Source organism: Teleopsis dalmanni, chromosome 2 (genome assembly GCF_002237135.1).
Source record: "Teleopsis dalmanni isolate 2A chromosome 2, ASM223713v2, whole genome shotgun sequence".
NCBI lineage: Eukaryota > Metazoa > Arthropoda > Insecta > Diptera > Diopsidae > Teleopsis > Teleopsis dalmanni.
The window spans coordinates 211,049,689-211,062,461 of NC_051847.1; the positions used below are offsets into that span (position 1 = coordinate 211,049,689).

The 12,773-nt window shown below is 29.7% G+C and overlaps 1 protein-coding gene across 1 annotated transcript in view; it reads right to left on the minus strand.

Annotated features, from left to right (window-relative positions):
- Positions 1 to 5,503: 5,503 nt before the first annotated feature.
- The window catches only part of LOC119676674, a 19,183-nt gene continuing 11,913 nt past the window's right edge, over positions 5,504 to 12,773 (minus strand). The window contains exons 2-3 of the mRNA XM_038087927.1: positions 7,216 to 8,796; positions 5,504 to 5,653 (exon numbers count right to left, since the gene is read on the minus strand). Coding sequence (XP_037943855.1) covers positions 5,504 to 5,653; positions 7,216 to 8,796 — 1,731 coding nt within the window. The remainder of the gene's footprint in view (positions 5,654 to 7,215; positions 8,797 to 12,773) is intronic.

Here is a 12,773-nt window from a genome sequence, read left to right on the forward strand (position 1 = left end):
TAAAATTTTTAGTCAATATATGACATAAAAAACAGAAGTGATCAGAATTTTAATGTAAACTTTGATGTTAAGGTATATATTATATACACAATATATATGTATATATACAAAACACAGCAACAGTTGACTTTAAAAATTCAAAAAAGTGAAAACGATTTACATATATAATCTATTAGAAACGGTTCTCTATAGTTTTAGTGTTAGCAATATTAAATTATATTATACATTTAAGATTATATTGATTTTACATATATACAATACATGTATAAAATATTAAGCACTAATATTAAATTTACATATGTTTTATGTATTCTTACCTTTAAGGAGGCTAATCAAATTTGAATTGTAATGATATTATTTTTATGGTAATTTATTCAATATTTCAAAGCCAAATTTGTATTTAATTTACCAATAATAATCAGTTCATAAACGTCCATTTTGAAAAAATGTACTTTATACGTTTTAATGATATTGTGAAATATACAATTTTATAATAATTTTGTTGTAAGATATATAATGTGAAAATATTTAATATTTGCTTACTATGCTTACATTAAGAAATTAAACCATTTATGTAAATGAAAATAATTTGAATTTAAATATTAATATAATTTGATAAATACGCTTGAAAATAATAATTTAAGTAACCGAAATTATTTAATTAATTTTTCTATAATATCTTTTTTAAGGACAGCAGTTTTTTGAAAAAAACTTACTAAAATAGAGCATATGATATAAATTGTATTATAATTAATATTATTTTAATTTAAATTTAAATAATGTCAATATTTGCTTAACACTGCCATTTTATAAAACATTTTTTCTTAGAAGAGCTAACTGGGGCTAAACAAAAATTTTTCAAAAAAACATTCGAGTATATTAAAAACACTGTGAAAATATTTTTGAATACGGAAGTCATTTTCGAACTGCCCACATATATGAAAAAGAATTTATATTAAAAAAATACTCCTATATTTCTTATTTCAAATATTTACATGTGAATACAACGTATAAAAATGAAAATTATTAATAAATAAATTTTAAGAACTATATAAGTAAAAGGAAAACTATTTAACAAAGCCAAACGATTTTAATTAGCAGCATATTTAGTCTTTACTAATCGAACAAAATAATCAAAAACAAAAAAAAAACAAAACTATTTAATTAATAATCCCAAAATATTATAATACGAATATAAAACTTCAAATTTCCAAAAAAAAAAATCTTAATTTAAAAATCATCTATAAAATTAGTTATAAAAAATGTTTTATTAATATTTAAATACATAAAAATAAATTTTTCGTATTTTACGATTTTACCTATTTAAGATATAATATATATAACATTTAAAAAAAAATTAATTATTATACATAAAATAATTAAATGAAGTTAATATTTAAATTTCGATGTATATTTAATTTTTCAAAAAGATTTACTTAATAAGATGTAACTTTTCTTATTATCTAATGACTTGAGAATAAACGTTTTTTATACAAAATAATTGCAGAAATATTGTTTTTTATTATTATATATAACATATAATATACTGTCTATTTAAAGAAATTCAAATATTTAATTGCTGTGTGGGTAAATTTTACTAGTGAAATTTAAAATTTATATAATGAAGTAACTGGATTTTAATCATTAAATATAATATAAACATATATGCACAGATAAATATTTGTCTATGGTTCTATTGTATCTAACGCTTGAAGTTATTGTTGTTGTTGTTGTTTTGTAACTCACCATATAAACAACAAATATCAAACGAACACTTACCTGCTTGTGTGACCCTTTTGGTGGATGTTGAACGGCATTTAGCAGTCTTCGACGAGTGGTTCCGGGATGCAGACCCGGCCGTTCTTGGAACCAACACTTAAAGTCATGCAACTGAGTTTACAGACCTCTACTACTACAGTTCATTGTGGTATAACTAAAATCTATTGCAAATCCATTACTCTATGCAAAAGCAGGTGTTCGCCCTATATAACGATTTAGAGAAATGTTGGAAGAAACAAATGAGCGTTTTATGCATCACACGGACAAATACACAAAATAATATGTAGGGGAAGGCATAAGACCCTGTTAGGAAAAAAATACAACTATCATTAAATGAGAATAGAGCAACTCGTCCGATCACTACTATGGCTAATAATAAGATATATTCACAATACAAAACAACGTATTTGAAATCTCAGTTATATGTGTGCTTTAATAACCTTTACTTTAGGAACCACAAAATGTATAATCTGACATACGAAAACTAGATTTTTTTTTTGGTTAATATGCAAAATGATCCTTATTTTGTTATATTACCTTCAAAATGAAGACCTATGATTGTTTAGTTAAAGAATTTTTTTAAAATACAATGAAAAGTCTATTTAACAAATATCTCTCTGAATTCAGTTGGTACTCCCCCCTTTTTTTTCATGTAAAAAATTTTGTTTTAAAAGTAGAATTCCCTTAACCAGACAGAATTACTGATCCCGTTGGTGTTCGCTTAAAAAGTCTATTCTACAGAATAACAAAATGTATCTTAAATGTGTCAAAAATCTCTTAGCTAAAAAGTCTAGTTTTGAAAATAAAAGTTCTGCGTATTTTCAAGAAATTCGTATACTTGCTGTTTATGAAATGCAATATTATTGTTATATATTCCGTATTTCATATATACTCCACATCTTTCAGTAAACTAAAAAGGACATCCCATATAAATAAACGTGTGAAAAACTTAATATAACTATTTTCACTTAAAAAAAGAAGTAAATAAATAAAAACGTAAATAACATTCATGTGGAATATTTCTCATAACTTCACGACGAAAAACTAAAAAAAATATAAAGGAGAAATATTTATGAAAAACAATCATGGAATGAACAATAAAACTAATACGAAAAACGGAAGAAATACTCTGTTTATGAGAAAAATCAAGTTTGCATATCCAATCGAACAGAAGAATAAGAAGAAGAAGATGAAGAAAACTAAAGCCGAAAATAACAATGAAGACAAGTGCGAGTGAGATTCCAAACAGAATAACAACGACAGGAAAATGTGCCCCAAGAGAGAATTTCATTCTTCTTATTTCTGATTTAGTAAATTTCTTAAAAACTTCAACAGCTACAACAATACGTAGAGATAGGAATACAAAAGGATGACAAGGACATTGTTGCGAATTGCAAGAAAGAATTAAATATACAAAGTCAGAAAGTTATGTTGTTAAAATATGTGAAAGATAAGCCGCGATGAGGGCGGTTGGGATGGATGACATTAAAAAAATTGTTGAATTCTTAAGCCAAAACAACATTTGACCTCAAACTAAAATTCCCAAAAGCACAACAATAACAACACCTAAACTGACACAAACACAACAGACAATGGTTCGAACAACATTGTCAACAAATACTTCTAGATTACAATTATTGCAGAGCAAACAACATTGGAAGAGGGCAAATCTGTTATAAATTTTGAAGAAACAAAAGTGTCAGAAACAGTGTGAGCATAAAATTTGAACCCTTTACAATGCTTCATCTCCTTCTTTTTCTTCAGATATAAGAAAGAATTCATTTGTGTTTGGAGAACGACAAAAAATGGTTCAAGATTAACGAAAACTCTAAGTCAAAAAGTTTTATTCTCGTTGTCCTCGTATATGTAATACTTAATGAGTGAGGATATTTAAGATTTACGGCGACGGCAGGCAGTGACAGTGACTTTGATGGTGAGCGTGTTTGAAAGAATTTCATAACCAAATTGAGAATTTGACATGATAATTGTTACAACTGTAATAGTTTTGTTTTGGTAAGTTTGAATTTTCTTTTTGAGGCCCTATGCTCCACTGGGAGATAAGGATAAAAAATGAAGAAGAAGTTGGAATTTTAAAATAGAAGTATAGTTAAATTTTCTTCAGACAATGATGTTCCGAAGATCCTTCAGGTCATGAAAAAGGAACTAAAGAAAATATTCTTTTTAATATGAAAAATTGCGAATTACGTTAGCGATCATATACATATTACAGATATACATATATAATAACAATAAAACTACTAATACACACAATCTTTCGATACTAAAAGGGTGTAGAATTTACAATTGAAACAAAACACAACAAAATTTTTTTATTCGGCAGTAATTTCAATAGTATTATTTAGGGAGAATGATCCCGGGTATATGACCGTGACGAAAGAGTGTACGACAAATTGCATTATTGATGGAAAAGGATCTCAGATATATGATAGTCAGAAGAGGGTGACAAATTGCATTTTGAACACCGATTTTTCTAATACTTTTTAATTATCTATGACCATACTATCTTATAAATAGTATGTTGACTGTGAACTTCAAAGCTAGAATTGATGTTGGCTCATCCATATGCAATAATAATTTCAATGACCTCTACTGAAAGCAGTCCAATAACAACAAATAGGTGACCATAATTTTGCGGTACAGAGTAGCAATCGACTTCTAACTGTTTAAATGCCTTTTCGTTATAGCCAAGATGCAAATAATGATTACGCAGCTTTAATTCTTGAATCAATTGAATCTTATGAGAATTCAAACTAAAGCCTTTAAAAGAATTTTGCACAGTGTCGATGTTCACAGCACAAGTTCTTGTGAAAGATGTTTAATGGATATTAGGCTTTATGATAGCTTAAGCTTCATCTGTGCGCACTTTGACAAACCCTAAGCGGTAAAAGAAGAAACGTATTGCAAAATTATGGAATTCTTGTCAAATCATGGAATTGTAGAATTGGTCAAATACAGATTTCTATTATAAATACTCAGTATATATATATGTTGTATGTTGTTCAGTTAAAAGTCTTTGCATAATGATTTACCATTATTATGTAATAGCTATAAACTTTTCCATAAACTGTATCCCTTGTTAAAAGAAAACCCCACAATTAATTAACGGGAATAGGACCTTCAATTATGACCCTATAATAAACTCTCCCGCTTTTTTAACATATATAAGCCTCAGTTCAATTTTCAATGTTTCTCCGAATTGTCGAGGTGTCAATTGTCGAGGTTCTTATATTCATCTCTCACTTCACATTTCTACACCATTTCCAATACCTCATGCCATCTTCTTTTCTCAACATCCTTACAAGGTTGCTACGACATTTACACTTCTTTTCTCAAGTTCCATTTTCACAGTAATAAGCTTCCTCAGCAGTACTGGTTAATTTCATATTATTAATATATAAATATATATAGTATTTTTCACATCACCTTGGCAACATAACATACCAACAAAATTGTGCGTAGCGCCACAAAACATTAAAACAAAATATTTTCATGTTGTTATAACCCAACTGAGTTTCCACAACATCCACAGCATGCTTCAAAGTGTTAGTTTTTAATCCTTTCAAATGGGAGCCAACAAAAGCTCCTTTGATTACTTATGTTACCTGTTCACAGCTGTTCTCCATTCTCCATTCGCTGTTCGCCATCCACTGTTCTGGTGTCTTCGTACTGTGTTGTCTGTCTCCTGTTGTCTAGCTTACCTAGCTTACGAGTTATTGTTGTTGGCATACATTTCAGCATGGAGCAGTCGAGGAATGCGCTTGACTTTTCTGCTTGTACTTCTAAATGCAATTATGTACGCTGAGTCCTGTGCTGAACTCATGTTGATATGTTGAATGGCAGCGCGTGTCCCTTGCTGAAATTTCATTAATTTCGCAAAATGAAATGAAAAGAAATCCTGCAGATAAACTTAATTGTGCACCTGTCGTTTATTAAAATACAAGAGAAAGGGGAAAAACCAAAAAAAAAAAAAAATGTATATATAAATGATTATGAAAGTGGTACGGAGACAATAAAGTCTTGGTTATAATTTTTTGAGTTAATATTTTATTTTTTTTAAATGTTTTTGAAATTATCTCTAAAATCAAATTTAAATTAAAAAGTATTACAAGAATTATTTCCAAGACCACTGATGATGGCACTACTTGAAACAGCTGTAAGGTCAACCAAAAATTCAATTGATTAAAATAATATAAAATGAATTTTTGTTGTTGTAGTTCACTTTTGTTCGAAATAGCCTCTTTCTTTAATTTTGAATTCTAATTTATTTATGTTGAAGCTGTTTGAGACAGTGCACCTAAGCACTTTTACTCTTTCTTAACACGAGGTACTTTCAAAATCCATCTTTACGCCTTAACTGAATTAATGTTTATCACTTCATCAGACTAAGCAATAATTGACTCCAAATCTGCATATCTCCCCGTGAAGCCTGTAACCATTCTGAGATTTGATAACACGGTGTTGGTAAGTCTGTCAGTTTTCGCAGATAATTTCAGGGCTCTATTCTTAACTTTCCCGTAAAGCGTAGTCTTATCAGCAATATATATAATAAAAAAGTATGCACGGATCTTCTTAAAAAGAATTTTTTCTTTTATGTTATTCTCAATAGTAAGTGAAGAATATAGGTGTCTATATAGATTCTATAGGCTTTGTATTTAAGTTGGCAACACTGCGTCTAATAAGAACAATATTGAAAATATAATAATGGTCTATATTCACTAAACATTGTCATCTCAACATAAACTGAAAATCCATTTGGCTGATTTGTATTCACAAAAAGCAGCCATTTCAACATAAAAACAAGTATATAAGTGGGAAGACTGCGTTCTTTTATATTGACAATAGTAAGTAAAGAGTCTTTTTTCCAAAAGTTTGGTTTTAAAGTTGACAATGCTGGCTAGCATACTGCAAATTGAAAGCTGATTTATCTATATTAAAGATTAGCATATCAATATAAAACTAAGTATGTAAGGATCTATTTCGGGAATCATCTCTCTTTCATATTTATAATAGGAAGAGTAATGTATGATTTTTTATAGGTTTGATTTTTAAGTTAGCAACACTGTTTCTAGGAAAAATCATTCTAAAAGTTGATGGTATTTTAACAGGAATATAGTTAGAAGCCTCAATTAGAAGGCAAATCTCTTAACTTCATTCTCTCATACAGTCAGTACTCAATACAAATTATACATAAAAAAAGATATTTTTATAGAAAATACTTTATTTTCAACAAATTAATTATACATTATATAAAAATTATATATTTTTAAACACCAAAATAATTTAAGAACTTCCTTTTATCTTCTTTTTCATTCGATTATATATAACTTCCATTATAAAAATTATAACACTCAAAGTGAAACTTATAGCAAAAAGCACCCACATAAAATATAAATCATCTACATTTAATCTGCGTACGCTCCTTTTTGTCGAGAGATCCTTGAAACTCATATTTCCAATAGCAGCCAAATCATAAAAGGAACGTCCTAACCAATATTTATCCAAACCTAAATCCTGCACACGTAATATAAACTGTTGAAGCGGCTCTTTAAAAATTGAGTCTGGTGCTAAAATATATCCAAGATGCATTAAAGGTTCAAAACAAATCTTCGTTAAACGAAACAGTGGGCGTTCAAAAAGACGTTGTTGTGCCTCAAAGACATACCACTTTGATGTGGTAACTGGATATGCATACTTTGTATTCAATGAATCTCTTACCACACTGTACTCTTCAAATTTATTTACTAACTCAAAACAACTTCTATAGTTTTCCCGTATGTTGGGAAGAAGATTATTGAATTCATCGTTTCCCATTAATATTTTCAAATTCGAGGTTTTGATATCATCCAATGAACGAATCGGTTTCTTTGCTGATGGTGTCGTCAGAAATGCATTCAATTCAACATTAAAAAACGTTGTAGCAATAAGTCCGACTACAAACAACACAATATATAACAATCGTAGAGATAACAAAGGGCGTGGATGTAGAAAAAATGAAAAACCCAATATACCAGATAATGCATGCGGATGAAAGAACAGATCCAAGCAATGCAACACAAATGGTTGGTTGGAGTTTACTTTTAGCAATTTGTGACATACAACAAAAAATATAGAAAATACTTCCACAATAATCAACACACCAAGTACACGTGTCCAATGCAGAAGTTTAAGAAAAAAGTCAATATATGTTTCTTCTAGTTCCACGGGCACCATTAAGCAAAAGTTGGCCAATTCAAAAGGATATGTAAATTGATCATATGACTGATTTTTGCCAGGGTTTGATATGCTGGTGGGTAACTCCACTGTGCCATTGCGTGTGAAATTAGTGAAATCACGATAAAATATGGATTTACCCAAAGTGAGGTTGTAGTGAAGTGAATACGTAAGCGTGCCGTTCAATTTATGTGCAAACAATTCAGTCATCTTCGCAACATAGCCGGTCAACAACTTTTCTCCGCTTGCAGTCTGGTAAAGTATAGTACGAGGTGAAATTTGATCTGGCAATGTTACTATTTCATGGCCTTTTAGATTTTGCATGCGTTCCGGAAATATTTTTGTTGCATTTGAGGGAAAATATTTTGTTTCAATGTTGAATTTCGGATATTCACTGTAACTGTAGAACTGTTGGCTTTCAACAAAATGGGGGAATATGGCAATTGCATTTATCATACTATTATTCCGACAAAATTCGAAAAGAGGTTCAAATAATTCTGAAATATTTGGTGCTTGCGAATCACCTCCTGTATAGATAAAAATGATATGTGCTTGACGTAGGCGTTCTAGATTTTGAGCTAAATTCTGTAATAGGTCTAACTCTTCATCCCATTCCACAATAATGAGCATATTTCTGTTGTAGATGAGTCCGTTGCTGTATGTTGTGCAGTTGGTATAGTGCAGTACTGGCTTAGAAAACATGTTTTGTATTTCTATTTGCAGATGCTGTTGTAAGTCTTTAGGTTCTTCTCTAGAAATGAACATGCATGTTTGAATATCATTTTCCTTTAAAATTTCATTTAAGAAATTCATATACAAATTCGAGAAGTTCCTATGCTCATTATTGAAGATTGAATATATATTTTCTTCCATTCCATCGATGAATAACTCATTCTTCACAAAAACTAACATTAAAAATAAGATATTAACCATTTTTCGAAAAGTACACATCTAATTAGTACACTTGTTTCTGCTGTGCAGTCCGTCAGGTTAGTTATTGTACTGAATAATATTTACTCATCATTTATTTTTATATACTTTTCAATGTCAACACTTATGGAAAACAATTTATTTAACGGAAATCAACTTCACACTGTAATTAGAGTCGATAACATCTTTAAAATTGACACAAATTATTATTAATCAATTTCATCGGGAATTCTAATTTCATTCATATATCCTTTAATGATTTTTTATCATTAGATTTTGTTAAGTAAGCAAATATCTCAAAGGACACATATCAATTTTAAAATTATTTGTTTATTAAAGTGGCATTTAAGGTCATTGAGTAATAGCTCTTCATATAGAAATACATTTTTAATTAATCGCATGTTCATTTAATTTTATTTTTATGAAGTGCATATCAAAAATCAACAAGTTAAACGGTGTAAGCATGATAAGTACCTCAATTAGGTTTTAACATATATTTTCAATGTCCAATTTTTATTATATATATCAACTAACTGACCCGACAAACTTTGTTTCCCCTCACATTTTATTTTCCCGGTTCAACTGAGTTTTAATGTTTGTTGTTATTCCATTATCTGTGTAGATATAGAGATTGTCAGATATGTTCATGTGAGAAGCAATCCGTGTTTAGAATTCAATCGCCCATTATTTTTAAATATCATTTTTTTTTTGAACTGCAAAAAAAACTGACATGCATAACTTATGTTACAAATATTTTCATGTTACTGCGAATCCTTATAAGAATTGCATTTTAAATAAATTTTTTTTTTATATTATTTAAGTAATAGGCTATTAAAGCACCCCGACTTAAAAGATCTATTGTGTGCCTAAAGGCCCAACTAGGACAATTTTAGACTATTTATAAATCTTGTGATTTCTGTGGGCTTAATTTTACCTATTTCACTTGGAACTAATATCCCGCTTCCAAGGTAATCGAGCCTACGTCTTGCCACCGCTGGGTAGTTGCATAGAACATGTTCTGATGTTTCCTTCTCCTCATGACAGAGTCGACAGGAGTCACTTTCTACGACACCTATAATCTTCATGTGGTAATTAAGTCTACAGTGTCCTGTAAGAAGTTCAGTGTAGATTTCAATATCGTTTCTGCTAAGGCCAAGGATAGCATCAACTTTGATGTGATCAGGATCAATGAATCATTTTGACTGTCGCATGCCTGCTAGGGCTCTCCAGTGTTCAAGTAGATGTTGTTTCTCCCGTTCACATAATAAGTTATTTGTGAAGCTATTTGTTAACCCGAAGAAGGGCTCAGGACCAATGAAAGGAGTACATGCACACTTCTTTGCTAGGGAGTCTGCTATTTCATTGCCCTCATGCCCTTCGTATCCCGGTACCCACATAAGAGTAACATAGTTCCTCGATGCTAGGGTGTTGAGAAGTTGAAAGCATTCCCAGACCAACTTTGATTGGAATAAGGATTTTCCTAAAGATTTTAGAGCTGCTTGGCTGTCTGACAGGATGCATATTTTGGTACCTCGGGTGTCCCTTCGTATGCACTCTCTTGCACATAGCTCTAAGGCATGGACCTCTGCCTGTAAAATGGAAGCAGTTTAAAAAAAAATTTTTTAATATTATATTAATAATTTTATTATGAGCTATACTGTTATCTTAAAGCTAAATCATGAACAATTTTGTTTGGCCATTTTGAGCATTTATATAGATCGCAAGGTTTACCAACTGTCCAAGCGAAAAACATGGATTTATCCAGTCTACATACTTTTTGTGTTTTACCTTGAGATTTAATAAATGAAGCGAGTTGGAACATCGCTTGGTATAATTGGTATGTGCGAAAGCAATACATTTACTCTTCTGAACTTTCCACTTAATATTAATATTTTAATATTTTAATATTTTGATTCAATTTGTTATCCATAATTCTTTTTATACAGACCATTGACGGTTCTCAGATACTCATACGACGTTTGTCTCCGTATCAATCAGACAAAAACAGTTTTAAAAATAAATACTGGTTATTTTTGATGATCCAGTATGTTTGCTGACGTGACCAACCTCACTTAGGTGGCTCCCACTTTTTTAAAGCTTTGTTCCATGTAAAATATGTTGGAACTTTCGAACAAAGTAAAGCTTTTACGTAGTAATCAAAAATATTTTGTTGTTTATTCAATTCAAAGAACTCGATTAATCTCGTTTTTGGTGCTGTTAAAGCGCTTTCTACTGCATTTTATTCGTTGAAATAAACACATTGACCATTTTCGAGATGTGTACTCAAGTGCATTATACGCAGATGCATATAGTACAGCTCGTTCGTGTATTTGAAGACCTATATTCCCCATATAGCTTCGTTACTGGTTATGTATCTGCTCATCTGATAGCGTGTTATTTTATCATTTTCGTTTATATTTTGAACAGCAAATACTGCCATATCATTAGCTTTATAAACATATTTACGAATGTATTTTATTTATTCTCCAGAACTACAAACCTCATTGATTGATGTGGGCTTTATATATTTTCGATAACAATAGCGATTGTGGCTTTGCCTATCTATTGTCTATTTCAACTTCATTTTCATTATTTGTCAACTTTAGTGAAAATAATTGGCTACCATTTTCCAAACTTCTTTGAAGATATATATAGCCATCAATTCCAGTTATCGAATCTCCAACAAAATCTTTTAGAAATCCTTTTTCTCATTTACCATTATCCATGTTGTTTTAATAGCCTATCTTGCGCATAAAAATTATATAAATATGGTCTAAGAGTGTCAAAAAGATTTCTTAAGTGAGTAGTTAGTGAGTACGAAGAGATGTGCCAACAATTTTATATATAAAGATTAGAGAGGTTTCAAACAATAGTGAATTGCAATAACAAACATTTTTAACATATTTATTTTTTTTAATTGAATTTTTGGTTGACCTGAGCATACAGTTGTTTCGAGTATTGCCAAATACCCTTCATCAATGGTATCATCATCATTTGAATTATTTCTAATATTTAGTTATATTTAAATAAGTTTTTGAAACTGTAAGTAACAAGAGTTCAACTCATACGCCATCAAATTTGAAATTCAGAGTCATTGTTCATTAATATTATTTGTTTGAAACTAATTTTTAGAGCGTTTTTGCCATATCACATTTCTCAAATGAAACTCTCAACTTTAACTAAACTGAAAGAACATTTCCAGATGATATATTATATATATATTAACACTTAGATCTTATATCTGCTAAATGTCCTATATCTATCAAATTCCAGACAGTTAGTTCATGAGGTAAATTCAAAAATATTTATGTGAAATAAAATGTGTAATAACTTATTTTATTAGGGTTTTCGCAGATTTCGCCTGTTTAGATCATGCGTTACGTATTAAATTGTGAAAAATGTTTTTTAGTCTAAATTCAAGTAAACATCAATAATAAAGTCTTTCACCCTTGAAAGCGTACCAAATTATAGTAATGTTTCCAGTAATGTAATGTTATAGTAATGTCTCTTTACAGTGAGACAGTTCATATGGATTTTGGCAAAATATTGTTTTCATGGTCTGAAATAAAGTCCAGTCCTTATAGGTACAAGTCAAGAGCGTATATAATATTACCCATGTGTGATTTTTCGAAAGGTTATATATATGAAGTATTTCCTCTTCGTTATGAATAATATTCAATAAAAAAGAATTTTTATTTTTTTGAATGTATAGTTTATTTAGAACTTCGAACTTTTGATTTGTTTAATAATGTCTTAATTTTTCATTTTAAAAAATATACATTCACACTAACATACTTTTATACTCACCTATTACCAATATCATAAAATATTTT